At 39.7% G+C, this 20,108-nt stretch overlaps 1 protein-coding gene across 9 annotated transcripts in view; it reads right to left on the reverse strand.

The window, feature by feature from the left end:
* Nucleotides 1–20,108, reverse strand: part of AOPEP (aminopeptidase O (putative)) — a 213,769-nt gene that overhangs the window by 72,218 nt on the left and 121,443 nt on the right. For 6 of the 9 annotated variants that reach the window (XM_068422881.1, XM_068422880.1, XM_068422882.1 and 3 more), the window contains exons 12-13: nt 10,804–10,866; nt 10,088–10,171 (exon numbers count right to left, since the gene is read on the reverse strand). In XM_068422881.1, coding sequence (XP_068278982.1) covers nt 10,088–10,171; nt 10,804–10,866 — 147 coding nt within the window. Of the gene's footprint in view, nt 1–5,645; nt 7,597–9,070; nt 9,224–10,087; nt 10,172–10,801; nt 10,867–20,108 lie in introns of those variants that run through there. The other 3 variants (XR_011050064.1, XM_068422887.1, XM_068422888.1) reach the window with 3 other exon arrangements.

Below are 20,108 nucleotides of genomic sequence, written 5' to 3' on the forward strand. Positions count from 1 at the left end.
TTTTAATTTAATGTACCTTGTTAAATATTTACTTACGTGCCACTTCATACCAGAAAGCTAGATCACTACACAGGACATTCACACAAGATACTTAACTCTGCATTTCTGTCTTACAGTTGCAAAGCAGAACACATTATAGGACAAGTATACCTCTATAGCAAAGAATTATGTCTGCAACTGTTCTTCACCATAGGTTCCAGCTTTGCACTACTGCCAGCTTAATAAACAGGAGTGGACTTGTCCATCATAGCTTTTGCTGTGCTGTGCAGACACAACACACAGGCACATTTCTGGCTTCTAAACTAAGTATCATGCCCCCAATACCCAATCATACCATGCCTGGAAGTTTTACAATCAAAACTATTTGCACTGAAAAAACATGATTTAGCAAGCTATTATTAATTATTCTGCTCTCCCTTTTGTTAAGTTACAGGACTGCATACACTCATTTAGACAGTCAAAGACAAGAAGGTAAACAGCTATCCATTAAATTAATACCCTTTAAAATACAGTCAAAGCCAACACTTATATTTGATACTTACAACCAGAAACCACTAACCAGACCCTTAATTCATTACTAGAAAGTATGTTCTATTGCAATATAAATATTGATAAAATGAATCCTCCCATGCTCAAGTTCATCTTTTCAGTTACAGTGCTATTGTGCACTGGGCCTTTCATAGCGTTACTGGGGAGATGAAGCCACAGCACTAGCTTCTGTTCCATCTCTGCTACAGGTTAAAATATCACCAACCTGTCCATGCTTTGGCATATAGAGCACTAACTGCTTCATGGAAAACTGTGTGGCTTAATTCTTTGGGTTTTATAACACAGAGAGCCCTTAGGTGAATGTTTGTGTTAGGGACACCAAACTTGGAAGACCTCAGTCCATTTTCTTGCCCTGTACAACTTTCTTAGGTATCTTTGGACAAGCTACCTAGCACCTCCATGCCTTCATTTACCATCCATAAAATCAAGATACACATTCTAATGCCAATTCTGAAGGGTAGAGAATTTTAAGAGAGATGTCACTTGTTTCTGAGGTACATCATGCAATGGTAATCAGGTCCTTACATAAAAAAAACGCATTTTGCAATCGTTTAGTAGAAGACACTTTGTAAACACACGGTTACATTAAAACTGTATCTTCACATTAGTAGGTAGTACATTCTGAGACGTCTAGAATCTCCCAGCTACTTTTATACAACTCAATCCTGCAACTTCGAGCTGCTGTAAAATCAGGAGCAATCCATATAATACAGAAGAGCATTTTGTTATCCCGTGTGTTTCCTCTCCTGTGCTCATAAACAAGCATGGTAGTTTTTCAAAGAAGAGCAAATGTTTCATTCCTTGAAAAATATTACAGATGTTACAAAATAAGAGGGTATTAGAACAAAAGTATGGTATATTAATCACTTAGACTGGAAAAAGTTTTAAAATGCACCTTCTGTTCACATATCCACACCTCTAAAACCAGATGAGCTGAAATTACTTTCCCCAGATTCTTAGTCTCTTCAAGCAATCACTTCTCCTAAGTATGAATGCCTGTGTTGCTTGTGCCCCACAAAAGATAAAATCCAAAATTTTTTACTGCCTTCTATTTCTTAATAAGCTTTTGAAAAACCTAAGAGGCTTACTCAGGGTAACACCTGTTGTCAAAAAGCAGGCCATATTTATCAAGCCACAATGAAGGTAAATCTGGGTGACAAACTTAGAATTCCATCTTGTGGGTTTCTCACACTATAAACTGGCATATGCTCAGAAGGGCACCTACTTTTGCTTTAACAAGCAAAATGGGAGGGGAAATTGCAGGACGTAGAAGGAAATTGAGCCTGAGAGAAATTAACTCCACAATTATTCTCCCTCAAATATTATCTCTCCCCCACAATGGTTTCATCTATACTGTATGATACATTAAAAAAAAAAAAAAGCACATGACATCTCCCAGTAAAAAGCACTCCAGGCAATTAGGAGAAGTCAAATGTCCTCTTCAATCACAAAAGTGGTCACTTGGAAAGAAGATGTTGAGGATGAATGACTAAGGCCTGGTTCAACAAGGCATTTAACTAGATGAGTAGCTTTCACTTAATTAGTCAGAAGTACAGCCAAAACACAGAGAAATCTCTTGAATTTAAACAAAAACAAGACAACGATAGTAACTGCAGAACTAGCACCAAGATGGTCATCTCTTCTTTGAAATAAATGAGCTTGAGCATGGAAACATTTAATACTCTCTAGCTTTATTTAATTTCCTTTTGCAATATGGATCAGAGAACATAAGCAAGACACTCATCAGTCTTCCAAGTTAAGTCCTAAGCCTCTTTTTTCTCAGGTATTTGTGTTAGGAGTGAAGAAGGAAACCAACTGTAATGCAAATTCATTACATCAGTGTTCACCACATTTGGAATATGTGACCTGAATAGTATGTAGGATATATTTCATAAAACCAAAACATTAAATTCTGTGAGAAGCAAAAGTAATGAAATCAAATTTCTCAGGAACTTGTGTCTCATGACCAAACTGTCTCATAGGCTCAAAGTGTCAACAAAAATGTTTCCTGTGGTTGGGACCGTCATAACATTTTCCCCTCATGCGTCTGTTTGGGTTCCCAGAAATGATGGACCTCAGACTTCTGCTTCGCCTTTACGTGGGCTTTCCCCACAGCATCTCGTATAGGAACATGGCAGATTTAGTGCACTAACAAGTTTCGTTGAAAATGCCCAATGGATGCCTAAATTAAAGGCAGAAAAGGGAGAAAGACCCATACAGAGCAACGTAATTGCCTAAGCTTCTTTTCCATCAGCAATTTTGCTGGATGAAAATAAAAGCTTTTCTTGAAAAATGATCGTTAACTGGAACACAGTTATAGTACAGGAGGAAAACAAAATTCTTGTACCTTCTTTATTAAGCAGATTGCCACTGGCAATCATTTGTGAACCAAAACTATGGAAAATTTAAGTATCAATACCCTGTGCTTCAGGAATGCTGTTCAGATATGGAGACTGCCTGGGTGGAGCTCAATGTAGGATAAGAACTTAGCTTAATAGTACATAGAGAAAAGGAAAATATTTTCTGTTCACTCATCCATAGTGAGACTGCAGACCCAACAAAATGACAGATATTAGACAGCTTGCATCTTATATCTCATCAGATCAAAAATATTTTCTACGTTTCTATAACATATATATATATTTATATAGCATAAATATCCATGCTAATGTTGAGATACTGTAGTCTAGTTTCAAATGTTGGTATGGGTTCCACAAAACCTGTAAGCAAAGCATCTGATGAGAGGAACTAGACAATTGTGAGTAGTCACTCAATTTGTGCCCACAAGAAAAGTAACACAAGAACATACATGCAGCACAGACAAAATGAGTACAGTACAATTTACACACCTTTAAGAATTCAATCCTGTCTGTTTAATTAAAGCAACAAAGAAGGCATTTGCTTTTAACAGTGAGCTACGTTCCTGCTCTAAAACTGCTTCTTGCGGGGCTGGAAGGGGAGGGGAGAGGATGACAGTATTGTAAGTTGTCCCCATGACTACTTTTAGTACTATGGCCATCAAAGAGCAGATTAAGAACTTACAAAACCAATTAAAAAGGTTTTGGTAAAGGTCTAGTCTTCACCTTCTGTGCTTATGTATTTCTTTAAATAACAATGTCCACACTTACAGACCTCATACATGTGCTTTTACTATACAGTATGTGAACATAATCTAAACTAAAAAAAAGACACAGATTGAGGAAAACAGCTAAGACTGGTCATCAAAAAATTATTTCTGACAATGCATAATAAATATAAGACTGAAATAAAACACACGTAAGACTGAAATAAAGCACACATTTGAACCAGCAGACCGTTAAACCTCCTTCAGCATAATTACAGTCAATCACATCAAGAAGAACTTGGGGACATTTAAATCAAGTGGATTATTCAGCTGCCATGCACAAGTGTATATTCTCAACTAATAAAAAAATCATAGGAAATTCTTTATAAGGAAAGTTATGGAGTGTTTGAATGCAGCATACCACTTTTTTTCCAAATGTAGTAAGTTGCTCCAGTTGCAAATGCCCCGAAAGTGACAGCCTGCCTTCTTTGTGCTCCTGAAACTCACATCACCACTGAGAATTCACTGCATAAACACTCGTGGGGGCAGACATTTGAGAAGTATTAAAAATCATCAAATGTTTTTTGTTTTTCTGTTATTTTGGTAGGAACAAAATTGTTCTCACATTTTCCATTTCCTGTTTTATTAAAGACAAAGGGTATTTGTAAGCTAAGGTACAAAGAAGAACATTTCAACCACCATAAACAGGGCTTTATAACTAGAAACAAGAGCAGACTGAAAAGTTAGTGGCATCATTAGGTCCCAGTAATGTAATTCATCTTGGTATTATCATATGGTAACATGCACAAACATCACCTCATTAAAATGCCTCCAATGAGACCGATTGCCAAACAGTGCTCCGTCACAGGCGTGTAACTAATTCTTCCTACAAATCAAAAGGAAAAAAACCTCTCCACTTGAACTGCCTTTTTCTTTCCTGCACAAACCTGTGTTTTACATTAAAGTGACCTTAACCTTTCACTGCACACAATGGCTGCTGGCTTGGACCGTTATAATTAACAGTTATGTTTTATCTGTAAACTTCAAAACTATTTCAACACGTGCTGGCCTAAGTTCTCCTAATTTAAAAATGGTCATCTCAGACTCTGAAAGGGAGCGGGTACATGATTGTATGCATAGTGGTTAAGTTGCTTCATTGATCTAAAAATGTGGCCTGGACAAGGCCTGTTAGGAACATTCACCCTTTGACAACATAATAATAATATCCATTTGGGAGACTCAATGTGACATATGCTGTGCAAAAACACTTCCTGGCTAACAGAGATGGGTGCTATTAAAAAGGAAACTAAGATCCTGACACAACACTGCAAATAAGATACAGCCAATACTGAGGTCAGAACTGGACTAATTTTTAAAAAAATATTATGGCTAAACCAAAAATTCCATTCAGATTTTTAGTATTTTTTACACATAGACATAGTATTTTCTTCTTCTATTAAATGTTTCTTAAGTGAACTTTGAAGCAGCACTGTCCTAAAAAATAATAGGCTTTTGGAGCTGTACAATTAGTTTCCAAAAAATACAGGTATTTTTACAGGGATGGAAAACTAAATGCTGAAAATGTTTAAGTTCAATGGCCTAAAATTATATTCATATGTATTCAGGGGAAAAATTTTTAAAATGTCAGGCTCTGTTTCTCAGATAGCTTAACAATATTTACTGCAATTCTGCTCTTGTACATGAGGTGAGTATTAATGTTTCCATTCAAATACCTGTTTGCCAAAGGAATTAAATGTTATCTGTAACCAGTGAAGGGCAGCAAATACATTTACAGGGTTCCTAGAAAGTTCTGTGAGATTAATAGAATTTGGAAAGGTAAGGTACAGCAAATGACTCCACTGAACACTCTGAAGAACGCTTTAGGACTTCTTACAATGTTTCTTTTAGCTGTTAAGCACCATACAGTGCACAAGCTCAAGAGATGTATTTCAGATTTGATCCTTGCTTTCATTCTCAGTTTGGTGGATTCAAGTAAAAACATCGATTTTGAGAAACAAAAAGTAGATGGTAATTAAAGTTTTAAAGTAATTTATTAATAAAGTAATGCATTATATATTAATATTCCTTTAACTGGATTAACAGAAGCACATCATCCTGAATAAATTCCCTAGTTAAATAAATGCTCTCTTTTACCACATTGTATTTTCTTCTCCCTACCTATTTCTTGCTGAAACTTCAAAACATTTTCTACTTGAAGTATAATACCACAACTCATTTTAATGGATTACAAGATTTGTTTCTTGTGTTTCAGTTACACTGGTGAATTCGTTGTTAAAGTACAAAAGAGTTATAGCCTTTAGCATTAGTCATACATATCACAACTGTTTTGGTTTTTCATTTTTTTTATTAGAAACTTATCAGCTATTTTAACAAAGTCATTTTTGCTCAGGTTATTAACAGAGCTTAAATACTGACAATTGTAAATCTCTGGAGTGAGAATGATCAATAGCAACAACCAACAGGAAAAAAATTGAAGACAATCACAATTTTAGTAAACTAGCAGACAAACTTTAGACACATGAAAACAGTATTTCTGAGAAAGCAGCAGAAATTATCCTGGAAAAGCTGAATTATTCCTCAAAGTTTCAGTATAGAATCAAACGAAAACTGAAACAGACAAATGCAATTTTGATAATTTGCACAAATCATTTTCCTTACCTAGTACATATATACACATGTATTTCAGTGCTCACCCTTACTGTGCACCCTTGGTCCTATGACACTTTTTCTACCACTGGAGTACTTTCAAAGCAGCTTTTACATTTTAACACTGAACTTCATGTAAAAGTGAATTAGTCTCCTAATAAAAAGATATGTTTCCCCTCAAATTCCACAATGGACACAGATCTCATGCTTACAATTCCACTAGTCTGACTGAAAGATCATTTTCTTCTGCGTAACACTCAGCACTGGCATGGATAATGGAATCTTTTTCCAAGCGGGCACAGTCCAGTTTAACAACAAAAATAATAATAACACTTAGCATTTCTATCACACTCTTCATAATAAAACACTAATTTTAACCAACCAATTATTTCCAAGCTCTGTTTTACCTTCCCTAATTTTCTCACATAAACAACATTCTGTATTGATACACATACTGATCACTAGATGTGCTGACCAGCTAAACGACAAGATGAAGAGACAGCGTAAGATTAAATGAGGAGTAAAGAATGTATGAGAATAGGAAGGATAACAAAAGCAGAAATGCAAGGGGTGAGTGGGTTTCAACTTGTGTATGTGCATGCACACATGTCATAAGAAGAGTACCTACAGGGTACTATAAATAGAAAACAAGGTGAGCAAAAGATATGAAAGTAAACAGAAAGTAATGAACAGTACCGAAGGTGAGTGAAGGAGACAAACGAGAACAGAGAAAGGAAAGAGGGGTGAAAAAGAAGCAGGAAATGAAAGATTGTAATAAAAGCTGCTAAGAAAAAATAAAATATTTCAGAGACAGAGCAGCAAAAATGTGTTTAAGGAAAAAAAAAGCTCAAAGAAAAAAAACAAAGAAGAGCAAAAGAACAAAAACCCTTAGTTACTTGACTAGAAAGCCTCTCTCACCCATGGAATTTGTTACACGGCTGTAATCCATCGTGTCTGGGTCCACACTGGAAAGCAGCACCACACCTTTCTACACAAGCTTCCTCACTGGTTCCTATGCCACTTACTACCAGTTACACAGTTCTTATCCAGCGCATGGTACCTTCACATGTTCTTTAAATACATATATGCGTATGTAAAGTCAGCTCCTACAAACTTAACTGTTTAGAAGGCAACTTTTTTCAAGAAGCAATTCCCCGGCAGTTGTCAGCAACCTTTCCTCCACAATTGTTTCACTTATTCCATACAGAGTTATCTCTCTGTCCTAGATTTTGTACTTGAATGCAGAAGCAGTTGCTCTGATTTGGCGGTGTCTCAGTATAGCAAAGTCATCCATCTTGTATTAGAAATAGGACTTCCTATCACAAAGAAAAAAAACGATAGAGGAAAATCGGACAGCACAGGCACATGGAAGTTTAGAAGCTACATTTAATAAGTTAGTGCTTGTTTTGAAAGGATAAGCAAGGTCAACGCAAAGCTCAGTCTTCTAGATGTAGCAAAATATGTTGGTACCCTTATTTTAATTACACTTGTGATACGAGTCGGTACCAGCTCTCTGACTTTCCTGTTTACTTACTGCTCTGCTTCTCACCTCCCTCTTCTCACTCCATGGTTTAATTCCTACCTCTGCTACTTTCTTCAAGGGTGCCTTACTTTTCCTTTATGTGCTTTTGTCTTTTTTCTTCTCTTGTTTATCCCCAAAGAAATACTTAGACTGCCATATGATGCCATTTCTGCTACAAGCCAATACAGACACAGCTAAGCATCAAGAATTCTAGTGGAACAGAGGTTAGCACTGTCCACACTGACTGGGCACCACACTGACTCGTAAGTCCATGTTGGAAACCTAGTTGTAACCAACTCTGAAACCAAGTAATACAATAAAGCTCTGCCAGCACCAGGGAGGTCCCTCGCCCTTCTTCTCTTGTCTCATCTCTAGCTATATTGGAAAAGTCACCATTGCAATGACCAAACTTCTAAGTAACATGAAGAATCCCACCCTGTGTGCCTAGTCAATGGTTTCACTACCAAACGTAAGGTTATTGTTATGCCTTTTCCTCCCCATGGTGTTAAGTACCCTGCCGATGCAGTGCTGTGAATCTGCAAGATCTCAAAGAATTATTAATACTTGCAGATATTAGAAGACAATGTGTATTCCTGCCTTCATTTTTAATTCACATTTCTGCTCACAGACTTTACTCAAGAATTAATGTTTAAAAAAACAGTGAGCATACCTTAGGTTTACACGTTAGGTTTTGCATTTACTATCATGGCAAGCCTATATGATGAAGTTCTCTCTCACAAACCTTGGAGCAGTAGGAGGAGAACAAACACCCCCCCCCCAACAGAAATGGAATTTTATCAGTACAAAGGTGTTTTGTACCGAGGAAGCTTTCTCCTATAAAAAGAGATGAGGAGTGGTGTAACAGCTTAAGGTACCTTTAAGCCTACTGTTAAGATGTAGCAGGGGACCTACTTTGTAACATTTAAAAATTACTTCAAAACGATGCAGACTGTAGCTTGTTCCAGGGCTGTTTGTACCTTCAATGCATTTTGCTCACAAATCCACGTCACATTACATTTTTTAACTTAAAAAATTCTTCATTTTAACATAAAATGAATGTAAATACAAATGCTACGCATACATGCAAACAAACATTCACACACAGAAATATAAACAGAAATTGAATTATTTGGTGCAACAGTTTGCTAACTCTGTTTAGATCATGCCATTCTAAAGTACAACAACATCTTTCCTAAACAATGTATTCCAGCTACAAAATAAAAGAAGTAGTGAATTAAAGGATGCTATTTGGTGGTTTTTTAACTCACCATGGAGATGATAAATCACCCACACACAACAATGCACTTTGTAGACATTTGTCATATACTGCAATGCCCATACTAAGGCAACACATCCCAGGAGTTGGCAGCCATACTATCAGCAAGAATTTGGCTACAGAAACAGCAATGATTCATCATGCACTGTTGAAACAGCAAAACAACACACTGCTATTTTAATCCTTTAAAGGTAACAAGGGTTTAAAAAAAAATTATATATTTGTTTGTAAAACCAAAGCAAGCAAAAACCCCATAGTTCTAGTAATGCAATTGGAAATGCATCCTTCTTCACATTTTTTTTCTTCAGAGGACAGAAAACAGCTATTTAGTAGAAGTGTCAGCTAGTTACTTACCTCTCTACATTGTGATTTAAATGGTTAACTCAACATTATAGAACAAATGTTTCACAACAGCGAAATCAAAAATCACCAGTTTAAAAATGGTTTAATTTAGGTTGTATTCAGCTTTTAAAATACTCTACAGTAATTTTAAAAATGACCATCCAGACACATTTTCATTAATTGAAATCTCTATTGCAAATAGATGATTTTCAAACTCACCCTCTGAATGAAGAGCCAACAGCATAGTCAGAAATTGTTTCACTGTATGGATCACATCTATTATTGTCCCAATATGCACCATAAAAACTGTTTCTCAGCTACCAGTATCTGAAAATTTGCCAATAGTGGTGCGGGTGCCGTCAAAATCTCTCAAGTGCTATTGATTTCTCTGATGAAAGCACTCTTCTCTTTCTTCCTCAGAATATTCCAGTTAAATACAAATACAGGGAAATTTTGTCTCCTAAATTACAGACATCTGAAAAGATTATTGACTTCTGTCCTTCGTAATTACACAGTGACACTGAAACTTTATCAGTAACACCCTTTTACTATCACCTTGTCAAAGAAGCTAAGGAACATCTCTACAGTTTAAGAGGGCGTCACCAGAAAGCATTTTGGGTGTGCTGCCCTTTGTCCCATTGCACAAACACACATCATGAACTCTTACCTTTTGGAAAACGACTTCATCCTGCTTTCTTTTCTTTTTGCCGCTTTTTCTGATCCTCTGGTTTGTATGAATCCATTTTGTGACCTGGAGTTTAAAACCGTAGTGCTTTTTTAAGAAGAAGACGCGACCTAAGCGCAGCTATTCAGCGTTAGCAAGAAGCTATAAACAGACTCAAGACAATTTTTTCCATTGCTTCACTGGAAAGAGGAAAAGCACCTTCCCCATCTAGAATGACACAGTCTTAGGTAATCTGGTTAGTTACTTGTGCATGGTCAAAGTGTGAGGTGGTGTTCTTCATCTTAGAGCTTTCAGTGTAAGGGCTTTTTGCACAAAGAACGTGTTTGATGCCGGACCAGGTTGCCAAACGGAAAGTTATCACGGCAGTGTGCAAAAATCCTGGGGAAAATCTCTGCGCTTTATACCTTACACCTTCTATTTCAAGTAAGAAATTTATTTCCAGCCACCCACTCGAACGTTATTCCAGACTACCAACGCCAAATTTAGATGGTGGGGTTGTTATTATTTAATAAAGTAGTAACATTTGGGTTTTCCCCCCCCCCCCCCCCAAATATTTTTATTCCTAATAGGAAAAGAATTATTTTTTAAAGCAAAAGCGTGGCAGGGTCGGGGAGGGGGTGTCAGGTGGAAAACTCAAGGAGCAGATTTGCAAGGGGAAGAAGCGGGGGCAATGTAACAGCTGCGAAAGGTCTTCTCACCTCGTCGCTCACTTGCTGGACGAGCTGATACTCCTTCCAAGTCTCACTCTCCTCCAGCAAAGGCTACACGGGGGAGAAAAGCACACGTTGAGGCGGGCTCGTCCGCGAAGTACCCCCGATGCGCTGCCCTCCGCTCCGCGGGGGCCCCGGGACGGGACGGGAGGCGCTGCGGGAAGCCCGCTCCGCCCGCCGCCGCCAGCCCCGGCCCGGCCCCGGCGTCACCCGGGGCCGCGCCCGCCCCGGCCCGTCCCGTCCCAGCCCGCCGTTCCCGGCCTCGGTGCCGACACACCGCGTCCCTCGGTAGGAAATGAAACACCTCCACGGGGTCCCCCGCCCCCGTGTCCCGGCCCCCAGAGCCCCGCGGAGAGGAGGAGCCTGCCTTAAAGACGTAAGGGCCGGCCGCCTCCGGGGCGGCCCCGCTGGGGTTTCCGCACCTCCCCCGGCCCGGCCGGTGCGCCACGCCTGAAATACCGCCCGCGGTACCCCGCCGGCAGCGGGCACGGCTTGCAGACGCGGCGCAGCACGGCACGGCGCGGCTTTCCGCGCCCCGGCGGAACGCAGCCAAGCCCAGCCGCGGGGGACCCGCCGGCAGTGCCGCCGCCGAGCCGCGCTCCCTCTCACCCCCTCGCCGAAGGGACGGCCCTGCCGATCCCCTGCGTGCACGCTCGTCACAGGTTTACGGGCTAATTTTTAGAGACGCGATCCCATTAAGTCCCTTACTGCGAAAGACGCTTTCCTGTTAACCTTGCTACACAGACCCTCTGTCACAAGTCTTCACAGACACAGGAATGGCCTAATGGGCCCCGTTCAAGAGAGAAAGTATCATCACCGTAAGTGCTTCAAGATTGCCCCCAGTACTCGATTGACATCTATAAAGAATCCCAACTATCAAATCACCTTGGAGGGTCTGAAAAGCATCTTAAAAGCAAGAACCAAAGCAGCCTTTTATTCATGCTGCACCACAGCTATCCTTTTACTGAGGCTTCAGTGAAATGCTTTATTCAACAAGAGACTGCAAACAGGTGATTAAATTTAGGCATAGGACTTCAACAGATGTTTCTGCACCCTTTGATGAGGCTATTCAAACGCCACCATGATGGGAGAGACACAAGTAATGTCAGCCATGCAAAATCTGAATACTAGAAATTCTTAAGTTAGGATTTTATTAAGTGCTTTGTGTTTAGTATCTAAAATGAGAGACCATAAAGGATAGACTGCATCACACTTGGTACAGTTAACATTATGCTAGTAAGGTATTTTCAGTATTTGAACAATAATTTATACTTTGTGCTATATATGACAATTCCCTGAAAGCTTCAAAAGAAAATCTGTGCTCTTGTAAAAGAATAAGGCTCATTAAAGCATGTGTTTGAGTAAACCCTCCCATATATAGAATTAGATGGACTTTGCAAACAGATGTAAGTAAATAAAGGTAGGTCCGATTAAGGCATACTAAATCTTGATAGTATCCCTTTAACTTTATCACTTGAAAAAAAGAAAAAACCTCTCTCCTACCCTTTTTGTTTCACTGCCACAACATCCTTCTTTCAAGATCAAAAGCTTTAGATCAAAGCCAACATCAAACTCAATGCTTTAAATAGAAGCAACTTCACTATGAAGCATTACACAAAGAAGAACTTTTTAATAGAGATATCACAGCAGAAAATATTACTATAGATTTTTATTTCACACTCACAACAGGGCTACTTAAAACCTGTATCAACAATGTATTTTTATTTTGTAAAGCCACAACAGATTTTCTACTAAATCTTAATTCTGTAAGCTCCTATAAATTGACTCTTAAACTGTGTGCGTTTGACTGAAGAAAGAACACAACATAGTTCAAAGAGAACGAACAAGAATATGAACAAAAAATTATGTTAATAGCAAACACAAATTAATGCAACTACTAAACAATATTCCCTTGCATCAGTTAACAGATTAGATTCATTCCCACAGAAGGAGTTGTGGGAAAGACGGGGTCATAGACACAATGAAACAGATTTATACTTTAAATCCTTTAAAGACTTACACTTCCTCTCCTCACAAATGTTTGGAGAAAACTAGGCAAAAAAAGCTACACAAGGCATTGATTTTCAGACCTGCAGACCCTGAGGCTGATTTGGGATGAAACTTCCTAAACACGCAAACACACGGTGTGTTAAAACTCAGAGGTAGCTCCTGTTTTTCTGTTAGTAGCTGCACAGCAGTGAAGGAAACTCAACAGGAATTGTTATCGACTTTCTATAATGGCAATACACCTTGTGGAGCCAACACCTGGGGTTCCCTGGTGCTGGCTGCTGTGCACATCATAGCTTGAACACTCGTCTACTGTAAGGTGATTGCACTGCAGCATAAGAGAAGAGCCAACGTGCCCATACAGACAGCGTGCAGAGCAAAGAAAGCAGGGAGAGAAACAGGGTGGGCCTAACAAGCTGTGGCCACAGCACACCGGCTGTGCAGTCAACCGTTAACTCTACTTATTTACGCCTCAATAAAATTTAGCTCATGAGCAGACTAGGAGATTTTGCTGGTCAAATTGGGAGCAGGAGAGAGAGCAGAGAAGAGAGAGTGGAGCAAGAGGAAAAGAGGAGGAGAGAGGGAAAGGGAAGGAGGGGAGAAAAGATGTTTTTAAGAACATTTCATCTCCTACTGTATTCTTCCATACTCCAAAAGGAAGGAGCTTACTTACGCTACATAAAAGGGTGATGGCACACCCAACTTAAAGGAAGAATGACTGCATCACCCTCCATCAACAGTCCTGTTTGCTGTCCACATGACACTGAGTGTGATACTTGTATGCCCTCACAACAGAAATTAAGAGATCATAGAATCATAGAATGGTTTGGGTTGGAAGGGACCTTAAAGACCGTCTAGTTCCAACCCCCCTGTCACAGGCAGGGACACCTTTCCACCAGACCAGGTTGCTCAAAGCCTCATCCAACCTGGCCTTGAACACTGCCAGGGAGGGGGCATCCACTGCTTCTATGGGCAACCTGTTCCACTGTCTCACCACCCCCACAGGAAAGAATTTCTTCCTAATATCTAATCTAAATCTACCCTCTCTCAGTTCATCTTCCATGTCCTCGTTTACTTGGGAGACTTTTTTCCAGAGACTGCAAATGGAGTTGTCCTGTGAACACTCAGATTGCAAACAAGCATTTATATGTGTCAAAGCATGCTAGGATCCTTCATTCTTGCAGCAGCAGGATTAAATATAACTGAATTTTGAAATAGGGAGGAGGTAGCACTTCCTACCAATTGGGTGAAGACAGGCTCAATATCCTGGTAAATAATTTAGGCAATGATTCACACCAGCTATTCTTCAAGTCAGACCAGATCCCAAGCATACCGTGAACTTTCAGGATTGTACATAGCCTAGAAAACAATAGGATATTTGTGCAACAGACAACTGTTTCATTTTAAATTGAATCAGAAACTGGTTTTAAATTGTTCAGACTGTGATGGCTACTAAGAGATATTTCTAACACAGTGATAAATTATAATCATGCACTTTTCCGTTGCATAAGTTGTCTTAAGTTCAGCTGGTCTGTGCTACTCTAATGCTAAAACGAATTTCAATATTGATAAACCAAGAAGGTGGTTTTATCTAAGGTGAACACTGAACCAGTGCCATTTTGTTGGCTTGCCAGCAGTCTCAGATACTGGAAGGCAAAAAGAAAAAATTGAAAATGGAGGAATAAAAATATTTACTGTAAATGTATTTCAGAAGAGCTTCTGCAAATCACAGGAAACGGATAACTAATGCAGTCGAGTAATTTTTCAGTCTCTCTAGAGATTTTATTTTCCTCTCAGTTACTGAATTTTACACTACGTATACACACTCACTTTTATATATCCAGATCTATGTGGACACCAGCAAGTGTACAGAAAAGTCTAAAGATTTTACCATCATATCATGTTTTCTCCCAGAGGATGTAGCTAACTTCACCAGTCTACAAATTGCAATTTTCTACCTTCCCATGTCACATAAACCAAAAAGTGGACTCACCCCTAGTTTCGTTCTATGGTACTATAAGGATACTGCCTACTTTTTAAGGCTGATGCCATCATCTCTGTGATATCAGTAAAGGATAATTTAAAGGAACTACGATAAAATGCAAGATACAGAACTCTTCTCCTACCACACAGAACATTTATAGGAAAAAAAGAACACCAGTTGAAGCTGGAAAATTAACTTACTTGGAAACTGAGAATACAATGTCCTCTCAGAACAGTCTCTGTGACCTGAAAACTGCTTCAGCAGAAGAGACTTTGCTTCCAATCTTTTGTAAGAAGATCCAGAAAATTAAAATGCAGAAACATATTTTATCTAGTAACTCACAAGACGATTAATAATGGCTTGAAAAATTTGACTGTATTCCTCAAGGGCAACAACTGCAAGGATTTTAACCACCACTGTTATCAGAATTTGGCAGAGGGACTAAGGAGGCAGTGGGCTACAAATGAAAATGGCAAGATGGCTGGTGCATCTGCATTGCAGGAAGCAGGATATCAGCGGCAGATCAAAATTACTGAAAAAGAAGTTAAGCCCAGAATGTGCTCCTATAAGAACAGCAAGTCCTCTAACTGATTTTATGCAGTTTTCATGGGGACAGCTTTATTCACTGAAACAGAAAATCAAGTTGTTCTGACATTATCTGTATTTTAGGAAAGATGGTCATTTATATTGATACCCTAAATTCAAATGTTCAAATTCCTCCAAGAGTCTCTGTGGTGATGTAAACACGCTCTTTTTGAGATCAGCGTGCTGTGTCTGATATTCTTCAATGTAACACCCCTAAAGAGACATTATGTTCAAGTCAAACTTGCCCTTCCTGAAAATATCTCTTACTTTCAAGAGACAAAAATGTGTTGAAACACAGAATCACAGAATGAATCACAGAATGAATCACAGAATGGTTGGGGTTGGAAGGCACCTCTGGAGATTACTTAGTCCAACCCCCTGCCAAAGCAGGTTCCCCTAGAGCATGTTGCACAGGGGCACATCCAGGCAGGGTTAGAATATCTCCAGAGAAGGAGACTCCACGCCGTCCCTGGGCAGCCTGTTCCAGTGCTCTGTCACCCTCAAAGTAAAGTTTTTCCTCATATTCAGATAGAATTTCCTATGTTTCAGTTTGTGCCCGTTGCCCCTTGTCCTGTCGCTGGGCACCACTGAGAAGACTCTGGCCCCATCCTCTTGACACCCACCCCTAAGGTATTTGTAAACATTGATAAGATCCCCCCTCAGTCTTCTCTTCTCCAGGCTAAACAGACCCAGCTCCTTCAGCCTTTCCTCATAAGAGAGATGCTCCAGTCCTCTGATCATCTTTGTAGCCCTCCACTGGACTCTTTCCAGTAGTTCCCTATCTTTCTTGAACTGGGGGGACAGAACTGAACACAGTACTCCAGGTGTGGCCTCACTAGGGCAGTGTAGAGGGGGAGGATAACCTCCCTCCACCTGCTGGCCACACTCTTCCTAATGCACCCCAGGATACCATTGGCTTTCTTGGCCACAAGGGCACAGTGTTGGCTCATGGTGAACTCGTTGTCCACCAGAACTCCCAGGTCCTTCTCCGCAGAGCTGCTTTCCAGCAGGTCAACCCCTAACCTGTACTGGTGCATGGGGTTATTCCTCCCCAGGTGCAGGACCCTACACTTGCCTTTGTTGAACTTCATGAGGTTCCTCTCCACCCAACTCTCCAGCCTGTCCAGGTCTCACTGAATAGCAGCACAGCCTTCTGGTGTATTGGCCACTCCTCCCAGTTCTGTGTCATCAGCGAACTTGCTGAGTGTACACTCTGTCCCTTCATCCAGGTCATTGATGAATGAGTTGAACAAGACTGGACCCAGTACCAGCCCCTGGGGAACACCGCTAGCTACAGGCCTCCAACTAGACTCACAACCCTCTGAGCTCTGCCATTCAGCCAGTTCTCGATTCACCTCACCGTCCTCTTATCTAACCCACACTTCTTGAGCTTTCCTGTGAGGATGTTATGGGAGATGGTATCAAAAGCCTTGCTGAAGTCAAGGTAGACAGCATTTACTGCTCTCCCCTCAACTACCCGGCCAGTCATGCCATCACAGAAGGCCATCAGATTGGTCAAGCACGATTTCCCCTTGGTGAATCCATGTTGACTACTCCTGACAACGTTCTTTTCCTCCACATGCTTAGAGGTAACAACTCTGAGGATGCACTCTCAGTACACTGCAACATGACTTTTAAATACTGTAGCAGGAATGTTTTTTTTAAAGGGGTAATGCAAGTACACCCTTTGCATCCACATTAGCAACCCGGCCTTGTGGAGAAAGCTCCTAGGTAAAGATGAATCACTGTACCCGCCTATGTAGTTCAAGATCAGATTCATAATCTGATAGAGAAAGTATCTCTGTCCACATGAACACAGGATCTCTAAATAATATGCTTATTACTTATTACTAGATAATAATATGTAACATATTATTATATGTCATTTATGTATCATATTGCATTATATTATAACAATATTTTTAGAGTATGCTAAAAAGCTAATTTTTTTTCTCTCCTGATTTTACCATGCTCTTTCACTACTATACAGGTGTCCCTCTGGAGCAACTGGAAAAGTAGATTATTGTTTTTATATTTAGGCCTTTCTGCTTGAGAAGTATTCCGATGTGCTGCAAACTTCTCAACACAGTCCAGACTGCAAATTACAGCACCTTCCTCTACAAGTAGGAAGATAATATTTAAAAGATCACAAAATCATAGAATCATTTAAGTTCAAAAAGACCTTTAAGATCATTGAGTCCAATTGTAAACCTAACCCTGCCAAGTCCACCACTAAACCATGTCTCTAAGCACCACATCTACATGCCTTTTAAATACCTCTAGGGATGGTGACTCAACCACTTCCCTGGGCAGCCTGTTCCAATGCTTGACAGCCCTTTCAGTGAATATACAAAATATAACACTTTTTAATACAATCGTATGTGGAAATAAGACCTCAGATTTCAGGTTGGCTCTGCACTCTGTCAATTTAAAAGTAATTTGAATCCAGACATTTTGAACTCAGAAGACAAAGACTAGGGCTCAAGTTTCTTTAACATAAGAGAATCCTCTATAAAACTCACTTTGGCTCCATCCAACACCAAGATCTTGGTAGGCTGTGGAGCGTCGCTGGCTGGCCAAACTACATAGGGCTTTGAAAGTCCTTTGCTGTAGGGTTTTATGTTTGGGGTTTTTTTTTTCCCTTTTTAATTATAGAGAAAGACAAAGAAAAACATGCCTAAACATGGATACTGGACAGTCCTGCACTGCTGATGTGACAAGCAGTGTTTTTCTTCCTTTCCCATTACAAAGAGACTCAAAGAAAATTAAGCAGATTTTATTTCTTGAAGAAATAAAATACATCTTTCAGAGGTACTGACCTCTGAGTCTTACTGATCCCTTGAAGCAATCAAAAATCCTTCCTCTAGTAAAGAAACATATCCAAGGGAAAAGTCCATTCGCCCTCTGGCCATGAAATACTGTTAGCCCGTATGCTAAGGATAATAACCATAAGCTGAACCATGACCTTTACTGTTCTTTTTTGTATTGACCAATAGCTTTGTCAGGCAATAGATTTTTCAAACCTGTCTTTCTCCAGACATCTTCATTTTGGCATTTAAATTTCACTGTGGAGTGAGAAGGGAGTAGACAGAATAGTTAAAGCATCCTGGAAAAACATCCCTTTCTTATGGAGATGGAATGAGTTTTAAAAGCATCACTTATTTCCTCCATGATTAAACAGAAGGTGATCATCATCTACATCTTCAGTCTGACTATGAAGCGCTACTAAATGAAAAGAGGATGCTTGAAGGTAATGTAAACTGGGAAAGATCTTGACATTGCTCATATCAACTTTTGTGGAAGACAGTGAACTGATGGAGATGGAACAAAGACCATTACACAAATTTTGTTACCAGCTGCTCTCTAGAAGTACTTTCAGCAGCTCTGTGTTTTTGCAGAACATGTGAACAAAGCTTTGGGCTTAAAAACAAGAGCTTCCATCCCCAACTCTGGCCAGTTGGGAATGCAACAGCAGGATCTGAACCCCCAGGATCACTTGGAGTTTCAGACTGGACCACTGCATGAATCAGCAGGTCACTGTTTTTTGGGTCAGCATTACAAAGGGCTGCGTGGACTTCAGATAATGGTATGTGTTTATACACATGCATGAAATACATCTTCCCCACGTATTCATTCCTTCCAATCACAAGCATGTTCTTCTAAAAGCCTAGAAAACAGGGAAATTTTCCAGGAAGCAAAATGTGTGTTTCTTTTAAAAACCCTAGACCACTGGGGAGGGAAGGTGGCAACTTGTTGCTGTCACATAAAATTTTTACCTCATCTTCATGCCCAACTCTCTAACCTCCTGCACTGAAAAGATCTCAAATATTATTTCCTAAAGTAGCATTTGACTCTCATTATTTCATATCAGGAGTCCAATGCACTAAAACTGCTTATAAGGGACTCCAAACTGGAGAGATTTCAGCCATTTCAAAGGCTACTCTTTCCTAATTAATACAGAAAAACTGTTTTCTTGCAAGGTAGCACAAAAAGTATTTTAAACCTCCATGGATTGTTTACATTGGGTAAAGAAAACAATAGGCAGGCTAAAAATTAATTGGTTGCTATCTTCTGTGCTTTTCTTAGGATGTTTTTACAAGCAGTGGATTAAAATCGATGTTTATTGCTATGCAAGCCCAGCTGTGTCCTTATCAGGCAAGTCTCAGTTCAACATTTCTGTGTAAAAGAGGACCTGTCCTCCCTCTCTTTGCTATGTTTGCACCCCCTGCACATGTAGGTGGGAGCGTGGGAGCTTGGGAATGTGAACTTGATCCAGCATTGATCAGCCAGGCAGCAAACTCTTATTGTTCTTTAGATACCAAACATAACTCCTTTCTAGTAGGGATAAGCTCAGTCATTCTGCACATAACACAGCTTCTGTGTTCAGCAATGCAATTAATAGGAAAAGGGAACCAGAACGACTGCTTGAGATTTATTAAACTTAAAAGAGATTCTAATGAACAAACGTGTGGAATCCAGTCCACAATTATTTCAGAAATGGAAAGTTTGTTTCAAATGCACTTCAACGTCTTGAACAAGCTACTACTCATGCAGATTTACTATACTACTACTACTGTACATCTGAGCTGGACACATACAAAACTGAAAGGTAGCCTGAAAAAAACCAGAAAGATGTTTGTGAAAATCTGGCTTTTGACAGGAGAAGCAAGCCAATGTTTTAGCAGGTCATTAAACTAAATCAAGTGAAGTATCCTCC

Source organism: Nyctibius grandis, chromosome Z (genome assembly GCF_013368605.1).
Source record: "Nyctibius grandis isolate bNycGra1 chromosome Z, bNycGra1.pri, whole genome shotgun sequence".
NCBI lineage: Eukaryota > Metazoa > Chordata > Aves > Nyctibiiformes > Nyctibiidae > Nyctibius > Nyctibius grandis.